At 41.4% G+C, this 25,646-nt stretch overlaps 1 protein-coding gene across 2 annotated transcripts in view; it reads right to left on the reverse strand.

Annotated features, from left to right (window-relative positions):
• The window catches only part of LOC145361620 (putative ATP-dependent RNA helicase DDX17), a 40,790-nt gene that overhangs the window by 8,101 nt on the left and 7,043 nt on the right, over positions 1-25,646 (reverse strand). Inside the window, exons 3-12 of one of the 2 annotated variants that reach the window (XM_080217486.1) lie at positions 22,728-22,824; positions 21,618-21,751; positions 18,900-18,965; positions 13,739-13,880; positions 12,708-12,868; positions 12,306-12,478; positions 9,712-9,822; positions 9,312-9,373; positions 5,393-5,452; positions 1,172-5,216 (exon numbers count right to left, since the gene is read on the reverse strand). In XM_080217486.1, coding sequence (XP_080073612.1) covers positions 5,134-5,216; positions 5,393-5,452; positions 9,312-9,373; positions 9,712-9,822; positions 12,306-12,478; positions 12,708-12,868; positions 13,739-13,880; positions 18,900-18,965; positions 21,618-21,751; positions 22,728-22,824 — 1,089 coding nt within the window. In that variant the 3' untranslated portion in view covers positions 1,172-5,133. Of the gene's footprint in view, positions 1-1,171; positions 5,217-5,392; positions 5,453-9,311; positions 9,374-9,711; positions 9,823-12,305; positions 12,479-12,707; positions 12,869-13,738; positions 13,881-18,899; positions 18,966-21,617; positions 21,752-22,727; positions 22,825-25,646 lie in introns of those variants that run through there. The other variant, XM_080217484.1, reaches the window with a different exon arrangement.

Below are 25,646 nucleotides of genomic sequence, written 5' to 3' on the forward strand. Positions count from 1 at the left end.
TTAACAGGAAGGGCAAAGTTTCAAGCAACATTACTAAGCTTAAAATAGACCCACAATGGAGCTCGAGTTACTGTCACCGTGACTCTCAAATAATAAAGCAACACACCAATCTTCCCCAAGTAGATTGGCAGAAAATAAGAGGCATTATTTAGCTCTGGTCTAAATGTAGTGCATCTGTGAAGGAATGCTCCCTTATGTCTCAAGTTCATAATACTCCTCAGGGCTAGAAATTATCACAGAATTACTGGTCTATGATCACTAGAATCCATTCTGGTACTCAGGAATCTGGCACAATACCAACTAGCTGACCACTGACTGGAATGTTTGGATGTGGACGTTCTATTGTAATATTCTCTATACAGTAACTACATACAAAAATCCAGTATCTAATTGTCTCTCAATTGTGACTGCTGGCCAAGTTAAAACATTTATGATAAACACCAGCAAGATGATATGTTTCTAAATACTGGAGATGGCAAGATTCTCACTATCTTAAACCATGACATTTGGGCTTAAGTGAATGCCTAATTAACATAAACCATGGAATCTAAGAGTGGGAAGGAATCTGACTTTGTGCAACTGATCACTAAAAACGACAGATGTGTGACATTATGCTGCACTCCCCATCCAGGACCTCGATACTGACCAGTGCTCAAATCCATTCCACTACTGTGAACGCGTGCACAAGGCTGAGTAACTGACCAGGTGTTGAACAGTTTTGCTTGGCTTAGGAAGCAGGAAGCACTTTTCTGTTCCCACTGTTTTCGAATTGAAAAGGAAGTCTTCTGAAGGGAATCAGTCTAAAGATTTAAAAGTGCATCTGATCGCTATCATAATTTTCACTGCACCCACAGAACCGCAGTGGTTAGAAAGTTAGAACACCAAACTATAAGCTGTTATTGTACCAGTAACTACATGATAACTTTTAACCCTATTGGTAATTTTAGATTTAAGGCATAATTTAACCTTTATTTAAAATCTGCATTTTAAAAGATGATACCTAGAAAATACAGATTTCCTCCCTCCTGTATTGCGTGGTATTTACCAGTCCGATGCACACTCCCTCCATCGTACTGCCGCAGCCAATCCCGTTTCTTTGGTTCTGGCGGTCTCCTTTCGACCTCCGCCCTGCGACACGGGACCAGTGGAGCTGGGAGAGCATGCATCGAGTAGTCCCTTGTGGCGAGAAGTCCCACACGCTGGGATGGATGGCTGAACACCTTTCTGTAGCCCGACTTTCAGGTAGCACCAGAGGGCCGCAGTTTGTCATTAAACAAGGTCCTCCAGCCCACTCTCCAGAAACAAAACCACTCCCAGCCTATGCTGCATCTATTGCCCAGACTCTCTTTTGAAACTTTTCAAATTATTTTTCTTTGGAATTTACTGACAAACTATTTTTGAAGTCTGTTTCTCATTACAAGAATGGGCTCAAGTTTCACTATGCTCTTCCTATTTTAAATAACAAAGGCGAACATTACAGCACTGAACTACTCACCCCGATAGACAGTCAGAAGTAAAGAGATGAACAGATATAAAAATGTACATGAAAAATGGAAAACAAATTATTATAGCACATATTGATATCAAATAGAGACGGACAAAGACAAACAGCTGATATACACCAGAGATATAGATCTCAAATAGCTAGGTTTGACCAATACCCCCTCCTCAAGGGCAAATTATTTATTAGTGTGGTGAAGTTGAAGCTTACACTATTGCCTGTGTCTTGACACACATGGCTGATGCTGACAAACTACAGGCATTCTTTCAAAATTTACAATATCACAGGTTAAAGTTCAAATGCCTGTGGCTCAAAGCCGCACGATGGCAGTGGCATTATGCCACTTGCTGTCTAGCTCCAGGTGACCACGAACAAGTACTTTTCAATGTTAGTTTGTTACTGAAGGCTTGGAGAATCAAGGTCACCAAAAACAGACAACATGAAGCAACTTCCACAGAAATCTCAAGGGTAGGCTTATTGGCAGCTCTTTAATGACCAAACACCAGTCAGCAAGTTGCCTTAACTACACACTTGCTACATTGAAAATTGAACAGAAGAGAAGCCAAGTGACCCTGTACATTAGTATAGCTGCATTACTGGCGCAGTGGCTAGCACACTACCACTCCAATGTGCCAAAGGGAGCTCTATTGGTTAGTCTGTTGCATTAAGATATTTATATTCAATAATCTACAAGGGGGAAATTTGTTTCCAGCAGCTGATTTTCCTGGGAAACAAAAAGCTATCAGCAGGTTGACAATTCCAAGCCATGATTGTGTCAGTGAAAGAGTTGTTGGCGGTTTGTGAAGCAGTGCAAGGGGCTTGTGCACTGTATCTGTCAGGTAGCACACTTTCTATTAGCAGGTCTAAGAGATGCCTCTGGTATTGGAGCTGTGGAGAGTCTCCAGCAATTCTTTCTCAGCTGGCGATAAAGGACAGAAGTTGTGTTAAGGAATAGGGACAGAAAAACAAAGTGCGGAGCATAAAAACCCCGGAGTTTCTTCAAATCCCATTAAATATTATTTCAACTGCAGTTTTATATGACCCTACAATGACCTCAGTGCAAAGCACAGATTGCAGATTTTAAAACTCAAGAGCCCATTATTAACGGCAGACTGGGAAAAATATCAAAAAATGTAGCTACTTCTGGGGATTTTATCACAATATGTGGCTGCTATTCTGGTTCTTTTTGAATTCCAGCTTTGCTACCGAGAAAGTGTACTTCACACCACAAAAGCTCAGGCCCTCAACAAGTACTTTCAGGGTTGCCCTTACGCACTATTGCCTACTGGCTCGCCACAGTACTCCCATGTTTCCAAACAAATTTTTCCCAGCCTGGTAGAATCAGTAGGTAACAAGAAACAGACTGTGACCTACATGAAATAGTTCTCAGTTTTAAATCAAATTCTGACAACGTCTAGGCAAGATGCAGAAAGCAGCAATCTACTCGTTCCTACCTTAAAACCTTTTTGCAACCCGCTTTTCGGGCAGCGAAACCTCAGACAGGCCCAAGATGTTACCGGACAAGCCCCGACATGACGTCCTGTGAAGGTGAGGGAGATACTTGGCATGCTTGGCAGTAGGGGTTTCACAATAGTTGAGAGTAAACTGTTTGCACCACGTTACTCCAGTTCTCATCAGAAACCATTCCCCGGGGATTGCAATAGAGCCACAAATCCACACAGTATTCCAGATGGATCAGTTGGCTATACTTGTTGCTAACCAGTGGGGATCAAATAGTTTCTTTCGCAGTCTGTACTAAGAATGAGCAAACTGTTCCATCTGGTGATTCCCCATTAAGGGGCAATTTTAAAAAAAAGTGACACTTGACTGTACTTCTAACCCTTCATGTAAAGAGACCATGAACATACACACACACAGCATTAATTTCTAGCTAACTGCCAGTGCCCGTTAAAGGGGAAGTTACTTCGGAACAGTCTGTCCATCTCAGATTGAAACAGCGGGCCAGTAACTGTCAGTCCGTGCATGGTCTTCCCATCTACATCAGCGGCTAGAAAAGTTTGTTTCTAGCTCCGAAGCACTTAACAGTTTGATTGCAGAACTGGTCGGCCATGTAAATGCAGTGCTTGGTGTGAAACCCCTAATCAGCAGACAATTCCACACGCCCCTTAGTTTCAGCAGTAAGCCAATTATCAAGGTAATCAAATTTGGATAATACATGGGAAGTGTCAGATTTTATCAGGAAATTTTGTTTCTGCTTTCAATTTTTCTGATCTTGGAATTGGCTTTTGTGCTGGTTTTCAATGAACAGGGTTTCAGATAAAGCCACTTTTGTCAGTAAAATACTGAAATTATACTGAATTCCAGCTGTTGGAAAATTGAAGAGATTGGTCGCTAAACAGGCTCTTTCAGGCCAGGCCGGGGGATACATGGGGTTAAGCTGTATCCATCCCTTAGGAAATAAATCTATTTCTAACCTCTTTCAAAGCCCATCAACCATCAGGATGTCACTAAACAGCCTGCCTCACTGCTACATTCAATACCAATTTATATTAATCTCTTTCAAATGTGAGGTCTTTAAGCAGAAGCACTTCTAAGGAAAATAAGGGGTACTTCTATACGTGCACAATTATGTAGCACAGAGGTTGTTTCTTTTGCCCCTCATTACTAATCCAACATCGAGTATATACCTGGAAAACAAGTGCACAAACCTGTACAATACATTGTCACTGGTGGAAATAAAAAGCCTCAAAAAGGCAAGGCTTCCCTGCATCTGTATCATGCAACTGCAGGCTCCAAACTTCTAACAGGTGCCCCATGCAATCTTTCACATACATCACACAGGACAATTGCTTCTGTGTGGATCACAATGGTAAGTCAAATGCCACCAAAAGCTCTATCATAATTGAGGGCAGCAGTTGAAGTTATGCAAGTGGAATCCAGGAGGTGGCATTAATGGATATTTCTGTAATTGAAATCCAATTTCAAGAATGAACACTGGTGGATATGAAGTATCCAACATACCAAGTGCTCCACTTCCAGACGGATGCTGGAGTCACAGAAAACAAATTTTGCATCAGTTATCAAACAGTCTCATGGTTTAAATGCATTACATCTACTGACCTCTCCAAAGTACTCTTCAATACATGTTCCCATTTTTGGAATATCCCTTATCAAGCAAGGGATAACATTTAACATTTATTCAAAAATCTCAACTAAGTGTCCAGGCTGTACAAATAGCCATAAATTCAGCTGGACCCCACTATAAACCATCTGATTAAGATGGGTAAGATTACCTGGAACCTGAACAGTATCCTGGTTGATAGGTGAACTCAGGCAGTATAGAGTTTTATTGCCTCATTGCTAGGCTATGCTGGTTTGATGGGCAAGTCAACATCTATGAAGTCCCCTAAGTATTCTCTTCATTAAGGTGGCTTGGAGCAGGGCTTGAACCCCACAAGGCCAGGACAAGCTGGATATTCAGTCAGTTGGGAAAAACATTATCTGAAGACCCTATTTATTTAGTGAACCAGTCCGCTGCAGAGGTTGAACCAGAGTGCCAGGGCGAGCTGGATAACGGCAGACAGGGTAAACATTATCCGATGACCCCAAATTTTGGACAGCCAGCCCAGTGCATAGGGGCTAAGACCCCACGCGGTAAGGCTAAGCTTGGTTTATGTAGGTGGCGGTAGATGGATATCTCCTCTCCCTCTTGGTGCTCGTTTTGTCATGCCTAGGCCTTGCCGCAGGCCTGTACCTTAATACAAAAAACAAAGAGACATTTTAAAAAACAAAAAATAAGTCACTTATTTAAAAAAGCTCAAGATGGCGGGGAAATCACACTACGTCGCTTTAAATATAGCTCTCCTCTTCCAATATAGGAAAATTTCACAGCTTGCTCTGCATTTTCCTGCAAACAAGTTGAGTACAAACCTAGACCGCGAGATGCAACGTCGGTTGCAATAAGGATAGGCGCCTTTCCCGATCGGAATTCTGCAAAAGATGAGAAAAGCACTTCAGTCAAAAAAAACACAAGTAATTAAAAAAGCATAACATGTCACTAAACAGGTTTCAAAAACATAACTCAAAAATGATACAATTTTCCTGCAGAAGATGGTTGAATTATCTGTTGGGGAAAGCCAGCCCAAAAGCTGTAAATGTAGGGAGTTCAATCAATGAGAACTCCATAGGCCAGCTCTGGCACTCAACGGGAAATCCGGATAGCCCCTGTGAGATACGCAAATAGACTATGTTGAGGGCATAGTAACGATAATGGATGTGTTCAAGAAAAACAAACATCAATCCAGTAAAGACAGCTAAATTGTTATACAATGTTCAGAAAACCACAAGGTTTGATGGAATGGTGCATGCAAATATTGCAGACGTATTTACCAAAAAAGGTTAACCAACATATAGGGTGTGGGAGAAGGTTTGTGAAGCATATATATTGAGCTGAGTGATCACTTTATACTGTAACTCCTACACAATATCAAGTAATGTATTACATTAATTGTCCAGGCTAATATAACCCAATATCAAACAGATATTTTAAAATTTTTTCAATTCTCAGTGTATACAGGAATAGTGACAGAGAATTGGAGGGTTACAAATATTGTTTCACTAATCAAGGGAGAGATAGATAAACCAGGAACTAACAAGCCAGTAAGCTAACACCAGTGAAGAAGTTGTTATTGGGAACCATTATCAAACAGAAAAATATAATTCAATTGGAAAGGTAGGGGTTGATCAAGGAGAGGCAGCATGGATTTGTTAAAGGTACATTATGTCCAATTCTATGAATGTTTTGATGAGGAAACAAAGAAGGTTGATCAGTATAACGCAACAGACGAACAGACTTTTGGAAGGCATCTAACAAAATGTCACACTTGGTATTATGGGGACAGTGGCAGTATGAATATGGAATAGACTCAGTTACAGGCAGCAACAGGTAGATATTTTTCCAGCTGGGGAACACTACAGCAAACTATTCCCTAAGGGTCAGTTTTGGTTCCAATATTATTTTTAATTTATGAACAATCTAAACTCTGATGTAGGGAACGGCACAATTAAATTTTTGGGTGCTATAAAACTTGGCATAGTTGTAGGCACTGCTGAGGATAGTTATAGGGCCAGAGTGACAGGACATGATGGTGAAATAGGCAATGAATAGCGTTTGTTGGTCAATGCGGAAAAGTGTGAAGGGATGCACTTTAGGGGAACTGACATGCAGAGGGAGTATACAATAAATGGCAAGATTTTGTAAGATGTAGACAAGCAGAATGATTTGGTATTCAAATATACAGCTCCTTAAAGGTGGCAGAACAATTTAGGGTAGTTAAAAAAGCATATAGGTTACTTGGGTTTAAGAAATAAAACATGAGCAAAGATATCATGCTGGTCATAAATCAGTGGTTAGGCCTCAGCATTGAGAAGAACACTGATCAGACTACCAGGAAATATGTAAAGGCACAGAGCAGGTATTATCAGGGAGGTATCACAGAGAAGGTTATTAAGAGATGACTAAATAAAAGGTTATGATGATGATAGGCTTGGATCATTATAAATAGCAGATAAAGAAAAAACATTCCTTTCTGGCAGAGGGGTCAATAACCGGAGGGCATAGATTCAAAATCCTTGGCAAAGGATCTGGATGAGAAACAAGGAGAAGATTTTTCCAGAGTTACCTGATCTGGAAGACTAATTGAAAAGGTAGTGGAAGGTGATTACATGTTTTTAAAAAAGTGAGAAGAACAGGTATTTGAGGATAAGGAATTTAAGAGCTAATGATAAAAAGCAGGGAGGGATGTGGATTAAGTGTGACTGCCCTTACAAAAGAGCCATCGTAGGCACAACAAGCTAAATTAATCCAAGATTCAATGATAAAATGACATGATAGTGTGACTGACATCTTAGTCAGTCGAACACAACTAACAGAGTGTAAAAGGTAAAAGCACAATAGAAAATTCCAACAGTTTCTAGATCATAAATTAGAGAGAAAAAAGAAATCAAATACACTTCAAATTAATTTTCACAAGTGAACACTGGTGAATTTCAAGGAGTTGTTCATTACTCATTATGGCTCAGGGTTCAACACAAGGAGACATTAAAAGTGAGATGTGATTATTGATAGGATCCTAAAATTCCAAAATACAGGAGGAACTTGGTGAGGTTTGAGTAAAATGCAGGACAATTGGAAAATATCCTAATCACACAGAATGACAGGAGTGAGAAACTCATTCACCAATGGCGAAGAAAACGCACAGAGCATTAAACAGGGCACCATCAACACTCATCTAAAGATCAAAGCAACCATGGCAGGTGACAGCTTAATTCTGAAACAGGAAGCAGTGGTGCCTCATCAGCCTGACAAAATCTTGGACACAGAGTTTGATCAACAAATATGAACAGCGAATTGGAAACTATTTGCACTAGGAAGCAGGTAGATACTGAGAAAAATATTCAGGTTGGGACAGTAAACAAAGATATACAATAAAACGACAGTCCTTAGCAACAGTGAAATGGAAGGATCCAGAGATGGTTAATTATTCATTGACAGTATCAGTTCATGTGAAGCTGCCACCAAACTAATTCTAGGATTATCTCCATGGCACTCTTGCGCAGGAACGATTTTCTAACTTTGCATCAGCCACTGGCGAGGTGACTTGGAATACTGCATACAGGTACTGTCCTCCCACTTTTAGAGGACAAGCACTGGAGAGGGTCCAGACGTTAGGACACAAAAAGCTAAGTTAAAAGAAATAACTGTGTGCTTTAGTTGGAGGAAGCATCAAAGGGAAAGTGAAGTAGGCCTTGCAGCAAATGAGGAATTTCTTCAGCCAGAGTGCAATGAATCTGTGGAACTCTTTGTCGCAGAGAGCAGTGGAGCCAGAGCATTGAGTGTCTTTAAGACAGAGAAAGATAGGTTCTTGATCAATAAGGGGTTATGGGGAAAAGGCAGGAGAATGCAGATGAGAAAAAAATCAGCCATGATTGAATAGTGGAGTAGACTCGATGGGCTGAGTGGCCCAATTCTGCCCATGTCTTATGGTCTTATAATGTGGAGATGCCACATGGAGTTGGAGTGGGGCAAGCTCAGTAAGAAGTCTCACAACACCAGGTTAAAGTCCAACACGTTTATTTGGTAGCGCGAGCTTTCAGAGTGTTGACACTCGAAGGAGTGACACTCCAAAAGTTTGTGGCCCAAATAAACCTGTTGTACTTTAACCTGGTGTTGTGAAACTTCTTATTATGGTCTTATATAGAGGCGTGTAGGTGACCTGAACACAGAATTAAAACTCTGATGAAGCATGGCCAGACTGTTAATTATCTTCTTCAAAAGGCATGTGGGAACTAGATTAGATTAAGATAGTGCTTGGAACACAGCAGTTCCTGTGCTACTGAGATCGGGGGTGGAGAAGGAACCTAGCCAGTGAACTCATGATTTAATTCAACAGACCTGGAGGGTGCTGAACGCATTTTCAAAGCTCCGCTTGACACCTTTCAGGGATCAGGAAGTGTTTGCGCAAGACTTCCCTCAAGGAAATTAAATGGAAGCAGAGTCCACAATAGAGAAGACGAAATGGATCGTGGAACGAAAGGACTTGCTAGACCAATGGCTCTTTCATACTTCATGTTCTTACATTATTATGCAGCCCCTCCTCCACGCTGGTTTCTAGGTTCTACCCAGTAAGTTAGGGTGGGATGGATTTCTAATATTTGAAAGCAGCAATAAATTCACTGAGGCTCATTTAAATGATTTAATGCAATTCATAATACTATTAAAATTATCACTCAAGTTGAATTGTTAACTATATAGAAACATGAACCAACATGGATAAACACCAATTCTTACCATTTAGGACCCAGTCTCTCTCCGGCTGACTTTTATCTCCATGAATGCACATTGCTGGCCAGCTGCGGGAATGAAAAGGGGCAAGGCTTGAAAATGTAGGAAATGAGATTACCATCACACCCAGCCCCACAATTTCTGTTGAAAGCAGACCCACACCTGTCCTTATTGTTTCCCCTAGTATAAAAGCTTCTCGTAGTCTGGAGAACACAAGGATGGGCTGCTCTGAGGCCTCTAACAGACCACAACCATGGCTCTCCCTACCCATCCTCTTGCGTTACGGTGACCAATAACTAAGATTACCTGAATCAATGAACTCTTACTCCAGGAACCGTGTTAAGAACTGAATTTCGATTTGACATTTGTATCAAGACAGTGAGGAGTGGAGTGTAATAACGCCTACCCGTCTCTCCTCATCCTGCGGGTCAGGTCGTCACAGCGACGTTTGGTCTCCACAAAGATGATGGTCTTGTTTTCTTTTTCTGCCATGATTTCTTCCATCAGGTGGAGCAGTCTGCAATTAAACACACACATTCACGCTGAGGGGTGGGGCTTTTAACTGGTCAGTTTTGGGTCTATTATTCATCAACTCCTGTGTGGAGGACAGCAGCACTATAAACATAGAACATTACAGCACAGTACAGGCCCTGCGGCCCTCGATGTTGCGCCAACCAGTGGAACCAATCTAATGACCCTCTAACCTAAACTATTCCAATGTTATCCATATGCCTATCCACTGACCAGTTGAACGCCCTTAAAGTTGGTGAGTCCACAACTGCTGCAGGCAGGGTATTCCATGCCCTTACTACCCTCTGAGTAAAGAACCTACCTCTGACATCCGTCCTATAATTACCACCCCTTAATTTAGAGCTATGTCCCCTCGTGTTAGCCATCACCATCCGAGGAAAAAGGCTCTCACTATCCACCCTATCTAACCCTCTGATCATCTTGCATGCAGTTAGGAGATGGATACATTTAGCTAGACAACATGGAGAATTGTGGCAAGTAACACTAATGTCACACAAGCACAGATAATGATTATCTCCAGTAAGAGAGTATATCATCTCCACGTGACATTCAACATCAAGAACCAAAGGTCATACATTGAAAATCACAGATTGGTAATGTGGGGAACACAGGAAATAGAAGCAGGAGCAGGAGCAAATCTTTCAAGCCTGTTCCACTATTTAATTCAATCACTGGTTTCAAGTCCTGCTGGCACCCCACACCCTTTAATTCTGACAGCAAACATCTGTCCCATCTTAACCTTAAACATATTCAGTGATAAACCATCCACAAGATTCTAGGGTAGAGAATTTCAATGATTCACAACTCCTTGAGTGAAATTCCTCCCCAGCTCAGTCCTAAATGATCGGTCCCTTAGCCTGAGGCTGTTTTAGATTCCCCAACTAGCAGAAACAATCTCTCAGCATCTAACCTATCAAACCTTCTCAGTATGTTCTAATGAGATTACCTCTCCTTCTAAACTCCTGAGAATACAAGCCCAATTTACTCAGCCTCTCATCAGAGGACAGCTCACTCATTCTAGGTGAGTGAACACCCACTCCCCCAATTCAAGCTTATCCTTTCTTACAATGTGGAGACCAAACTGCTCACAGTATTCTAGATGCAGTCTCCCCAAAACTCTGTACAACTGTAACAAGACATCTTTATTCTTGTACTCTAATCCCTTACATTAAAGCCAACATGCCATTTGCCTTCCTAATCGCTTCTTAAAATTTCATCCAAGGGATGTGGGCATCACTGGCTAGACCAGCATTACTGCCTGTCCCTTATTGTCCTTCAACTGAGTTTCAGGAGGCCCTGAAGAGTCAACCACATTGCTGTGGATCTGGAATCATACGTGGGCCAGGCTGGGTAAGGACGGTAGATTTCCTTTCCTAAAGGGCATGAGTGGGTTTTTACAACAATAAACAATGGTTTCATAGCCACCATTAGACTTCTTAACAATTGGATTTGAATTTCACCATCCACTGTACTTTAACAGGATCAAACCCAGGTCCCCATAGAATCACGCTGGTCTCTAAATTACCAACGCAGTAACAATACCACTACTCCAGTGCCTCCCTCAGGGTAGCTACATGCTTCCTACATTTCTTGGATCAACACACACAGCAACACTTAGAAATTTTTCATCTTTTAATAAATATTCTGCTTTTCTATTCCAACAACCAAAGTGAATATCATCACACTTTCCTACATCATACTCCACTTGTCATCTTGTTGCCCACACACTTATCCTGCCTACAGCTCTTTGCAGTTTTTCCATGTCCTCCCCATCTAGCTTGTTATCAGCAGCAAATGTGGATCTCTGTCTTTTCATCTAAGTGATTGCTAGATTGTAAATAACTGAGGCTCCAGCATGCCTCCTTTCAGCATTCCACAATTCAGCCTGCCAACTTAAAAAGCCCTGTTTATGCCTACTGTATCCTTTAATCAATCCTCTATCCGTGCTAAAATGCTATCCCCAACTTCACGCACCGAAATCGTGCCTATTAGCCTACTTTTGTATGGCACCTTATCGAATGCTGTTTGGAAATCCAGGTATACTACATCTATTGGTTCCTCTTTATCTACCCTACTAGTCATATCCTCAAAACATTCTAATAAGTTTGTCAGAATTGCCCTTCAGCTGACTTCTTCTAATCATACGAAGATTTTTCAAAAGGCAAGGCTAATATTTGCTTAGTACGTCACAGCATTTTTCCAACAACTGATGTTAGGCTAACTGACTGGTAGTTTCCTGTTTGCTCTCACCCTCCTATTTTGAAAAGTGATGCAACATTTGTCAACTTCCAATCTGATGAGACTGTTCTCGAATCAAAGGAATTTTGGGGAGATTAGAGTTAGGACGTCCACCATCTCTGCAACTCTCTCTTTCAGAACCCATCTATCTATACAGACAACAGTATGAGAATTCCATCACCGCACATATTAAGCTATCACCTGACAGACCAAGTAACAAGGCACACTCACTTCAGGTCTTTCTCTGTCTCCTGACACACATCAACAATTTGGAGGATATTGTGGTTGGCACTCAGCTCCAGGGCGCCAACATTGATCTGGATGTATTCCCGTAGGAAGTCCTCTGCTAGCTGCCGCACTTCTTTCGGCCAAGTGGCACTCCACATCAGAGTCTGTCTGTCAGGCTGAACGGAAAGAGGCAAATCTTTAGGGTTCCTCAAAGACTTAGTGCACAATATGCCATTTCCAATTATCTTAATATCCCAGTCCACAAACATATTGTTGGGGTTACACTCTATGTCGGAATAAGGAGTGTTTAGGCTCAAGTGCGTAAAGATATATAATTTTAGCAGCAGTGCATGGCTTATAGACAAACGTGATTTTAACAACGCATTCAGTTTCCACTATTCTTACCCGGATCTGCTCCACGATTTTCCGGATCTGAGGCTCAAAGCCCATATCCAGCATACGGTCAGCCTCATCCAGCACCAGATAGGTACAGCGACGAAGATTAGTCTTCCCAGCTTCTAGAAAGTCAATTAGTCGGCCTGGGGTTGCAATACAGATCTCCACTCCTGAATAAGGGCACCAAGTTGTACAGGGTCAGAATAAATCACTCAACTAATAAACAATTTCATTTTCTACCCTTGTTTATTATTCTCCCCGTTTGCCATTTTATAAAATCCTACATTCTAAATCACACATGCCTTCTAATTGAACTAAACAATGTCAATGTACATGTATTTGTGTGGCCTGGAGGTCAGTGTAAATTGCTGCGGGTGGTGGTTAGTACTGAGTGGGGCACCTAGCGGTCAGATTGGGATGCCTATTTGACTTCTTACCTGCAACCTGGGTACAGAAATCAGCTGCAAGCTGACTAGATTTGCATGTGACATTAAAACGGAGTTTTAAGGCCAGAGAATAGAGTTAATATTTGGAGGAGTATCTAGCATTCACAAACTGAGTGAACAAATAGATTTTAAATGCATAAACACTTCCTACTTCATCAGTTGCAGGCTATTGTGTGGTGATATGTAACATAGCTAGACCCAATTCTGCCCTGCCATTTACACATGTTGAATCCTAATAGGGGGATAACAAATCAGGAAAAGACGCCCTCTCCAACTGTTCCCCTCCTTAACTGAGCCAATCAAACAACTCCTACAACTGCTCTAGGTCAACTCAAACAGTGCAGTTTAGAGCTGGAACTTGGGATCTTCCTTATCTACATGGTTCAGCTATTCGCTGTCTAAACCCACTGAGCCATGTGAAGCTAGGAAACGTTCTAGCTCCAGAAGTATACATTTTCAGCAAATAAACTGTAAATTAATTTAAAAAAGCATGAACAACTATGCAGTCCTCTTTGCAACATCAACATACGTGTGACGCTTCAGTATGTCCACAGAAAGATTCTATGTAAATGTGTACGCCATAATTCCACATACCTCGCTCCAGGTCCCGGATCTGAGGGCCTTTTGGTGCACCTCCATAAATACAGGTACTCTTGATTCGTGAAGATTTGCCATAGTCTTCTGCGACCAGCTGCACTTGCTGGGCCAGCTCTCGAGTTGGTGCCAATACCAAGCACTGTGGAAGGGGAAACCCAGCACTCAGAATATGACAGCAGATAACTCAGAATAATGTAACAAGTGAAAGATTCAAAAGCTATCTGAAACCCCCATTGTCCCTTTATAACTCTGTGGCCTTTTCCCATGTCATACATTATTCCCTAACAGAGTCTGTCTATCAACCTGTGACCAGCTACTAGGAGATATGGAACTCTAAAATACTCTACTCCATTGACATTTAAGAAAAGTCAAGAGATTTAATCACAAAAATAATCCAATACGTGCTCTCCACCTCCTTCAACATAGCACTAGATCTTCCCATCTCAAATATTTATCATATTGACTTAGCATATTCAAAGTGCGGTTTCAAATACTTCCTGTGGAAGGGCACTCCCAGCTCCAACTACATGCAGCTTTCATTTCTTCACGCTCTTCAAAGATGCCTACACTACGGGGTGGCTGGGGTCATCTTGCAGTCTGTACGTGGAGTGACTAGAAATGTTTTCCACTGATAACAATATCCTCAAAGTTCCTGATAAAGCAACAATCAAACAGGCAGTGGGGAAAAGGGCAAGGATGAGATGCTCAAGAATTTGCTTGGTTCAGCAAAGCCAAAAGGCATGCTGCAGATGGACATTTGATTAAGCTTGAGCAACATTACATAAGAACATAAGAACATAAGAAATAGGAGCAGGAGTAGGCCATCTGGCCCTTCGAGCCTGCCCCGCCATTCAATAAGATCATGGCTGATCTGTCGTGGCTCAGTTCCACTTTCCCGCCCTCTCCCCATAACCCTTAATCCCCTCTCTTATCAAAAACCCATCAACCCGCTTCTTAAAAATATTTAGCGAGGCAGCCTCCACCACTTCAACGGGCAGAGAATTCCAGAGATTCACCACCCTTTGAGTGAAGAAGTTCCTCCTCAACTCCGTTCTGAACTGCCCCCCCTTAATCTTGAGGCTGTGCCCCCTAGTCCTACTGTCTTTTTTGAGCGGGAAGAGTCTTTCCACCTCTATCCTATCCATCCCATTCATCATCTTATACGTCTCAATGAGATCTCCCCTCATTCTTCTAAACTCTAACGAGTACAAGCCTAGTTTATTCAGCCTCTCCTCATAGCTCAACCCCCTCAACTCCGGTATCAGCCTAGTAAACCTCCTCTGCACTCCCTCCAAGGCCAAAATATCCTTGCGCAGGTGCGGCGCCCAAAACTGCACACAGTACTCCAGCTGCGGCCTCACCAATGCCCTATACAGCTGCAGCAAGACCTCCCTACTTTTATATTCAATCCCCCTCGCTATGAAGGCCCAAGCTACAACCCCAAGCTACTTAGAGATTGCAGAAAGCTATTGTTTGGGAACAAGAAATCAAACAAGGAAAGATGTTCCATGGGATTGGACAAAGAAATGTGACAAAACACTCGGTTTGTGTAAAAGTCAACCAATAGAGGGTAAGATATTTAAGAGTCAAAAGAGTCAGTAAGCATGTGATGCCTCTCCATATGGAGTAAGTGCTGTGATCTCTTCATGTGCTGGATAGTGCTGAGGGGAGACTGACTGCACTTGCCTCTTGCAAGCTCAGACAGAACCTGAAGCACTGGCTTTGGTTTACGGAGTAAGGAGATTTCAAAATTATTTGTATGGTTGTAGTTTCACGCTCAAAACTGAACATAAGCCACTGACGGCTATTCTGAATTCAAAGTCGTCAGAATGCATTCTGGCTGCAGCTTGAATGTAAAGATGGGCCTTGATTTTGTCTGCTTATAAGCACATTAAATACAGATAGTTTGAAGGTTATTGTATCACTGATGTGATGTCTGGATTGCCACCGTCATCAGAGGTATAACCCAACAGGGAAGATCTCTTTTCCTTTTTGCAGAGATGAGCTGATGGTCATACTGGTATAACAAATCATAGGGACCCCAGATGGGCAAGAGTGCATAAGCATATTGCAAACAAGTAGCTAACACTGACACTGTATTCAGAAATCAGGCCTTTTTTTTTAAATATAGGAATAGTTATCAGTTGATGACAGCTGTGTTAAGTGCAGAACCAGAATCATAATTCCAGTAAAGTACAGATTGCTATGCGATCATGTTTATCTTTGGTGGTCAGGGATAGATAAGGATATGGAAGACACAGTCAAACAGTTGAAAAGAAGCTGCCATCAATATCTTTGCAACTATAGGAATGGAGTGTGGAAAAGGTTGCATGTAGCTTTCTCTGAATTTGAAGCACAACAGCTACTCATTGTGAGAGATGAGTTTTTCGAAGTGGGTCAAAGGGTTCTCGATTAATTGAACAATTAACAAAACTGCAGATACTTTTTGCTTGCTGCTTATGGGTGCCCAGTGGAAATGACGTCTCGGTAACTGACCTCAGAAGGGTTTGCATTTTTCATGAGAACGTACACAGTAATACACATTTGAATTCCACGGAATCACCTGCTTCAAATGGGGCTGCACGAGAACACGCAGTGCAAATGATTAACGCCCTTGCGGAGCGAACATTAGAAACAAATAAAAGAAACAGCAGTTCTCACTACATCACAGAGCAGCAAACTTTCTTTACCTATCATCACACATCTCACACTAACCTGTAGAATGAATTTTCATTGCTGAAGCCACATTTAGCACAGTCAGTGGAAGAGAAGCAATCAAGACAGAGAACAAGGAGGATTCTCAAGTTGAACCAGAAAGTTAGTGTGAAGAATCAATGATCACAAGTGGTTGAAGTAACCCCAGGAAAAGTCGTGAAAATATGTGATCCTCACACCCGTGATCAAGATGTTTGGTAGTGGAAAGGTTAGGTTTGTAGTCGTAAATCATGTTTTACCTTTGGAGGTTCAGAAAATTGAAGTTGGGAAGAAACAGTTTGGATATGAATATATGTTTCAGAACTTGGTGCAGATCTCAGATTGAGTAAGATGGACATGTCTGGTGAAATACAAGATTCAATCTAAGGTCAAGGTCACAATCAGTCTTTGTTGGAGAAACCTTCCCAGGTTCAGGCCAAGACGGTTCAAGGTTCTTCCCCAAGATCTGAACACTTGGATCAGCAAAGGAGGCATGCTCTTAGGAATGGGAAAGCAACAGTTAAGTCTGATTTGTGAAGAACAAACTAAAGGAATCTATAAAATCATGTGCAACACCATCACACTTTTTTTTAAATTGGGAAGGAAGCGTGAGATTAGTAACAATTTTCCAAAATTCCCTAGATTCTGGAATGATTCTGTCAGATTCAAAAATACCCAATGTTCCACTGAAGAAAAGATAAAGACAGTAAATAGGAATCTACAAGTTAGTTATCCCAGCATCTCTGAGAGAGTAAACGCTAGAATCTAACATGAAGGTGGTGATGATGGCACGGCACTTACCTTACTGCAATCAGGCAGTCAACTTGGTTTTGTGAAAGTGAAGTCACGTTTGACCAATTTATTAAGAATTCTTTGAGGAAGTAACACAAATAAAAGACAACCTGTAGATGTGTACATCTAAGCAATTAGTAGCCTTTCCAAAGGTTACTACACAAAATAAGAGCTCACTGAGAACATATTATATGGACAAATATTTAGTTAGCCAACCAGAGGAAAAGAGTAAGGATAAATATACCGTATTTGGGTTGCAAAACTCTAGCTAGTTCAGTGCTGGAGCCAGGACCCTTTCGAATCTAAATACATCATTTGGACGAAGGGACCAAAAGTGGTTGCTAAATCTGCTCATCTGATAAAGATAGGCAGAAAAGCAAGCCGTTAAGTAGAACATGGAGCATACAAAGGGATTCAAAGAGGCTCACTGACTGTGCAACAATGGCGCAGAGGGAGCCCAGTGCCCGGACCTGGCGCAGAGGGAGCCCAGTGCCCGGTACATAAAACGCTAGTTTGCAGGTGCTGCAATTGATTATCGCAACAGGAATGGAATGTAAATGTTGCAACGTTTTCTGTAGTTGAACAACAGTGAGACCACATCTGGACAGCTGACCCTTCGACGATGGATATGTGGTGCAACAGTGTTGGACATGCATTCACTGGGGTTTCCAAGAATAAGAGCAGATCTCATTGAAACTGCTGCCCACTCACTCATTGACGAGAGGCAACTTGATAGGGTAGCTATTAATACAATGCTTCCCCTTATGAAAGGCTAAAAAAAGGGAAGCAGCTTGAAAATAAAGGCTCTCCCAAAGCAGCCATGTGAAGAAATTTTCTTCTTTGCCAGTGTGTGGAATTCTGTTTCCCACAGAGCAGTGGAGGCAAGGTCATTGATATTTTAGATTTGAATCAAATTGATTCTTGATTGACAAGGGGTCAAAGAGTATAGGTAATGTATAAGAGTGGTGATGCTGTGATCTTATCAAACGGAATGGCTTACTGCTGTTCCTAACTTGTATGTTTTTAATGAGTGTAGTAGCACCGTCTCATGGCTATTTGTCTAAGCACATGTATAAATCAAACTGGATTAAACTAGTGTCACTTTGCTATTAGACTGCATGTTGCCCTGCAAACATATATATCACAGTTCAGAAATCATTTACCTAACTCCTTAACAAGATGCTCAAACACCTTACTGAGAATGATAGGAATTGATTTGAAAATAAATGGCTGTTACGTTGTCAAACGTGACAAATACCTTGCAGTAGGGTGCTACGCAAAGCTATCACGATGGTCTGTAAATCTGCTTTCAGTGAATTTACATGAGGGAATGGTGAATTCGGGCAGTGGAAGAACTCTCTTCTAAAGGATCCTTAATATTTATCTGAACAGGTAGACTGCGTCTTGGATTATTACCTCAATGAAAGGACCACATCTTTAACATGTGTAAGCACCCAATGACTACACTGGAGTGTCAACTTGGATTATGTGCTCAAGAAATGGGGCTGGATACCACATTCTTCTGATGTGGACATGAAAGAAACAATTTGAATTGCACCAAGATATGGTTCTCTGTAACCTCAGGATAAACGGCCACCGTCCAAACTGTAATACGTGACCACGAGAAACAGTTCATCAACAGAGACAATTTCCATTAAAGTAAAGCACTCACAATGGGGCCGTCGCCACGCTCCAAGAATGGCTGGTGGTTGATGTGCACAATGGCAGGCAGTAAATACTGGAAAATAAAAACTCAAGAAATTACAATCCAATTATGTTACTCATTAAAGCTGTTAAAACTCTCAGCTAACAACAAATTTCCAGGTGCTACCTGGGTGGGTGGGTCAAGAAACCCCATGCAGATGGCATTTTGGGAGACAGCCAGTCTTGTGGGGGTCAAGAGTATGGGGGTGGGGGGACTGTCCAGTGTGGAGCTAGGTGTAGATACTTAAAATACTTACACTCAAGTTGGAAGTGGTTTTATTTCTAACATTTAAAGTAACAATTAAGCCGAACCCTGATAAATCGCCAATTTCAGATAGTTCTAACTCACTTTGTTGGATGGTTCTCAGGACAGCACACTGGTCCTGGGAAGGTCTGCTGGACAATTCCAAGAGGGATTCCCCAGCGCATCTTTGGGGTACCCCCAAAATCTGACACTAGGGAGCCAGGAAGTTACAGGCCAATATTTATTTATATTCTTAGTATCGGTACATATAAATCCTACAATGAAACTTTCAGTGCACGTGGCACCAAGGATTCATGTAAAACTGAAAGCAACTTTCCCATGGAGCCATGCCTGGCACTATCTTCATGGCTAAATCACCTCAGTGCCAGATATCAGTGAACCTCTCAGCAATGTGCCCTACACTCATCTTTAGCTGCTTCACATAGTCTCTGAATTGGTTCTGAATCTAACAACTTCTGATTCAAAGATAAAAATGCTACTAACAGAGCAATGTTCTTGGTTAGTTGAGACGGCCTAACGCCAACTTCAAGGGTAGCTAACAATGGGGAATGCAGGAAATGCCAGCAGCTCTCATCCTAATAAGGAACTTTTTTAAAACTTGGGTAGAGAAAAGGGAAGGCTAAATTCTGGATGCAGCAATGAACTCATGTAGGTGAGAACCCCTTCACTTAGACCCTCACTGTCCTCTCCAGCTTTTATTGACATGGCATTAAATGTCACCAAGTATGAATACTTTACCAAAGATCTAAGCTTGTCTGTATCTCCTGGAACCTAGTTATCTCTCAAATGCTGAAATGACCTCTCAAAAATCTTTCACATTCCCAAGAGCACCACTATTGCTAGGAACTCCTAACTGGGCCTGATGGATTTATCTGCCATTCTTTACTTTGCCAAGCGACTCACTGAAATCCACCTCAAGGACATAAAGTTGTTTTACTTATCCACTAAATATCCCTGAAAATGTTAGGCCTGGTGCATGCAGGTGAAAGTGTATTTTTAATGTTTAAATTTGATCTGATTGCAGTTACTTTTGGATAAATGTTGGCAAACTATTTGGCTGCTAATTAGCAATGAACCAGATTTATTTAAATCTAATTTAGCCTGCAACATATTGGCCGTATGACTTGAGTATGAATATAAGGATTTTTTTAAAACTTGGGCAGAGAAAAGGGAAGACTAAATTCTGGGATGCAACAACGAACTCACGTTCATTCAGGCTCGAGAGGACAATGGGGGGTCGATGTGAAGAGGACCTGCTATACATGGACTATTGAGTGAAGCAATTCTAATATAATTCTAGAGTAGCAAAATGAGAGTGTGCACTTTTTACAACACTTTTCTGTTGATTTATAGTCTGCCACAACAGCCAGATTGTGCACAAAGTTCAACAAGCACTGAAACGAGCAGCCAATTATTTTCTGGTGATTTTGGTTGGGGGATAGATGTTAGCCAGAAATTCCCTGCCTTTCTTTGAATTGTTTATATCCACTTAGATTGCAGTCAGAATCTTGATGTAATGTCTTAGCCAGAAGATGGCACCTCCAACAATGTAGCTATCAGCCAAGCTGCAACGGAACAGTTTTTGATTTCTACCTCAGATCCTGTATTAACAGGAATGGGCCATCCCTATCATCCTTAGATCATAGAATCTGTACACTGCAGAATGAGGCCATTCAGCCCATTGAGTCTGCACCAATCACAATCCCACTCAGGTCCTATCCCCATCACCTCATGAATTTACCCTAGCTAGTACCCCTGACACCAAGGGGCAATTTAGCATGGCCAATCAGCCTAACCAGCATATCTTTGGACTGTGGAAGGAAACCAGAGCACCCAGAGGAAACCTACACAGACACTGGTAGGATGTGCATTCTCCACACAGACAGCAACACAAGCTGGGAATTGAACCTGGGCCCCTTGTGTTGTGAAGCAGCAGTGCCAACCACTGTGCCACCATGCCGCCCCTTGTTGATGAACTTCTGGAAGCAGAAACTCAGCGAAAGACTAAGAATATAGTATAAACTTTAAGGACCGGAAGTATAAACTAAAAATACAAAGATTTAGAATAACAAAATTTTCTTCTTGGTGTATCAGTAACATACTTGCTGAAAATGCCATGCAATTACCTAAGAACTAGGAGCAGGAGTAGGCCATCTGGCCCCTCAAGCCTGCTCTGCCATTCTCACCATAACCCTTAATTCCTTTACCGTTCAAAAATGTATCTATCCTTGCCTTAAAAACGTTCAATGAGCTGCATGACTCCATGTACCCAAATGGCTGCCTGCTCCTAGATAGCAGTACATGTGAAAGCTGAACAGCTTCAAATAAAAATTTCAACTGTAATTTAAACTGGCAATTTACCCAGGAATCATTAAAATGTAATCTTTCACACAAAGGGGAGAAAGGCTGAAAAGTACTTACAGCCAGAGTTTTGCCAGATCCAGTCTGTGCAATTCCAACCATATCACGCCCACTCAGTGCCACGGGAAAGCCCTGGCACTGGATTGGCGTTGGTTCCACAAAGTTGAGTGAACACAGAACATCCATTACGTAGGCTAGAAAATGAAAAGCAAAATATTCACAATGGGTGTTGAAAAATCATACAATCTGCAGAGATTGGAAATCAAACCCTCAGAACAGTTTTATCAGAACTAGAAGAAATTAGAGAGGAATAACATTTAAAAAAAACACAATAAAGAAAAACGGAGAAGAATATACACGGGTAATGTGACCTGTAAAGTGCTTATTTGGACTCCTATTATACGATTTCAAATATTTAATATTCTCCCAATTTCCAGGCCACAACTAATCAGAACATATGCTTGCATGAATGTATGTGTTTTAGCTTCCTTTCTTCATTTGGTCCCTTTGTAAGTGCTGTTCTCCTGTAATTTCTCCCAGTTCTGATAGAAGTCCAACATCAGAACTCATGGGAATGGCTGCTAACGGTAGTCAGTAATTTTCAGTTTTTGTAGTTAAAACGCCCAGCCATGTTACTAGTTCATCAACTCTAACTTGAGTAAGAAATCGCCTGGCTGAAGCTATTATAGCCTATGCAACATTACAGCTTATGATAGTTTGAAGGAATGCAACTCACAACAAACATCTCCCGTTTCGTAGTTTAACATATATAATCCAATATAAGCAGCAAGCCCCTAATTCTGTACAGATCGGCCAACCTCTGCAGGAACATCAGCAGGTTTTCTACATCAAAGAATTTCTGCACAAGTGCACGATGGATGTTTAAATGCACTTGCCTGGGATCTCAAATCACCCACGTTAGTCCCATCGTTGCACACCTTTTGACAATCTTAACTACACAATCTGTTTGTACCAAGATCCAACGCAATGGGGAAAGCAGAGTTAAATAACCTATTACTCCCCATACCTTCAAAACACTCTTTAAATGGACTTCATATAGAAATGTATCTCGTACGTACAACGTGTGATGTATATTAAAAAATGAAACAGCCACCAAAAGAGAGTAGGAAAAATGCAAGAGTAGCTTCATCAAACATGGTTGACACTCACAAGGGAAATTTGCCTGGTGAAACTGGAACACAGGTTTGGGACAGTCTGTTCCCTTTGTTGTAATCTCTTTCTTTCGGCGGAAGTCCTCCACATCATACTGCCAAAAGGCAAAAAGAAATTTCAATTAAAATAGTTCTGCAATTTCAGTAAGGAAAGGTAGAAGAGACAGACCCTCAAAAGTCAAAGGCAATATCCTCTGCCTTTCCATAACTAAAGGAAGTTGTCCTTACTCCCCTATTTTATTATTTAATAACTATCTTGTGTTTATTGACACAATTGAAAACATTCTCTCCATATCCACAATGCCCAACACAACTTTACAGGACTCCATGAGATTTCTCCTGAAGAAAATAGCTCCAACTTGGGAAATAAATCACAATGCTATTAGCATTCAGTCTTTACTGGCCTGCGATGCTGCTTTCAATAATTTTCTCTAATCCAGCCCACTCTTCTCTCATTCAGTTCTTTATTTTCTAACCTATTAGTGATGTTCCTGTTTGCCTAACAGGTTTCATGCATTCAGTTTTGTTCCCATTGAACTGTCTTGTCCAAAACTAATCAAATATTTTCTGGTGTTATGCCACACTGTCAGCTACACATCCCCAATTTGAGGACGAGGTTCTGACCTGTTACAACGTTGTATTTTCTTCCACTGAAAATGGCTAGGACATCCACTTCACCCTCACAACATGCAGTCCATGTGCAGGTACTCCCAGGGTGAAGGAACAATGATGTAGTTCCAAGTCATGATGGTGCACGACTTGGGAATCAAGCTTGCAGGCGGTGGCGTTCCCATGTTTCAGCTAACCTGGATCTTCTGGATGGTAGAGATCATGGGTTTGGAAGGTGCCTTACAATGTTGCTGTAGTGCCTCTTATTGATGGTACACATTATTGCCCCTGTCTGCCAGTGGTGGAGAGAGTGAACGTCTAAGATGGTGTATGGGGTACTGATCAAGGGGGCTGCTCCTTGTGTTGTAGGAGCAACACTTATCCAGGCAAGTGGAAAGCATACTATTATACTTCTGGCACTCTTGAGGTGTCAGGTGAGTTACCCACCACAGAATTCCCAGCTTCTGACTTGCTCAGTGGCCATGGTATTTATAGCTGGTCTAGTTCAGTTTCTCCCCTCTCACCCAGACTCCCTGCTTACTAAGTCTCCATCGTAGCAAACTCAGTCAATGTTGCATCAAGGGCAGTCACTTTCACATTAGCCGTGTGATAAATACCCAGGTATTTGTTGTTTGTAAGCTCTCTGTTACCTTTGCCAACATAACTGCAGTTATATCCCAAGATTGTGACAAGCACAGCATGTTTTTGAGATAAAGTATTGCTAGCAACATAGTGGAACAATTTGGTAAACTGCTGGTTTATCAACAGTGGCAACATAGCAGGGGTAACACCTTCACACAGTGGTGAGCACTGCTTCCTCATAGTGCCAGGGATCCAGTTTCGATTACTGGCTTGGATCGCTGTCTGTGCAGAGTCTGCATGGGTTTCCTTCCACAGTGCAGAAGTTGTTAGGTGAACTGACCGTGCTAATTTCTCCGTGTACCCAAACGGGCGCTGGAGTGTGGCGACTAGGGGATTTTCAGTAATTTCATTAGTGTCAATATAAGCCTACTTGTGACAATAATAAATAAACTTAAAAAAAATTTAACTGCTGTGTGGGAAGCCAGATGAATTTTAAATTGCAGTGCACTGTCACAGCTGGCAATATAGAACAGGAGTCCCTTCAGTCTGTTCTGCTATTCAATGAGATCATGGCTGATTTGTGACCTAACTCCACATTTCCCTTAATCCCCCTAAAATCTATCAGTCTCATTTTTAAAATTTACAATTCATCTTCCATCAATTGTCATTTGCAGAAGGGAATTTCAAACTTCTTTCTTAATTTTATTACAAAAACGTTACTCAATTTTCAGATTCTGCATCAATCCTAGACTCCACAATCAGAAATATTTTCCCTCCATCTAATTTGTCTGTCCCTTTTAATATCATGAAAACTTTGACCAAATCACCCCCATAACCTCTTAAATTCTAGGAAATACATCTGAGGTTTGTGCAATCTTGCCTTGCAATTTAAACCAGATGCCATTTTATTAAACCACCATATCCTTAAAGGCAAAATATATTTTCCAAGGTGTAGCCCAGAAGTGTCCACAGCATTCCATTTGTGGTGTAACCATGGCTTTGCTTAATTGAAATATGACTTCTATCCCCTTGTATTCTAATCAGAAAGGTCAACATTCCATTGGCTTTCCTGATTTTTTTTTTCCATTTTGATGATTTGCATACCTAGACCTTCACTGTTTCCAGCTTTCCACCACTTAAACTACCCCACTTTAGTCTCTTTGGTTCAAGCTAAATGACCTCATATTTGCCACAGTTTTAGCCATTCACAGGTGACAATGGCATTCACCTTTGTGTCAACACATCTGGATATCTGGATTTCGATCCCATCATCGAAACTGTTAATTACTATGGTGAGAAGTTGAAGCCCCAACAGAAATCATGCAGGACACCACTACTCCTGCTAACTAGAATGTCTATCCATTATCCCTGCTGCCTCGGGCTTCTCAACCAATTTTGTGAATAGATCGATAATTTGCCTTCAATTCCACAGGCTACAACTTTGGCTGACAGTCTCCTTTGAGAAACTTTTATAAAATGCCTCCGTCAGTCCACATGAACAAAACCCATCGACATTGCCCTGTGCTTTACGTTAACCACCTCTTCAAATAATGTGATCACTGTATTGTGCATGAGTAACTGTTTACCCATGGCTCTCTCTAATCAGCTGAAAGTTTGCAATGTGTTCAATCACTCTATTGCCAAGTATGACCTCTTGTAATTTACCAGCAAATGTTAGGCTAATTGCTCCATAATGGTCTTTGTTTTCCTCTCTCATCTTTCAATG

Source organism: Carcharhinus amblyrhynchos, chromosome 35 (assembly GCF_965287045.1).
Source record: "Carcharhinus amblyrhynchos chromosome 35, sCarAmb.v2.hapA, whole genome shotgun sequence".
Classification (NCBI taxonomy): Eukaryota; Metazoa; Chordata; class Chondrichthyes; order Carcharhiniformes; family Carcharhinidae; genus Carcharhinus; species Carcharhinus amblyrhynchos.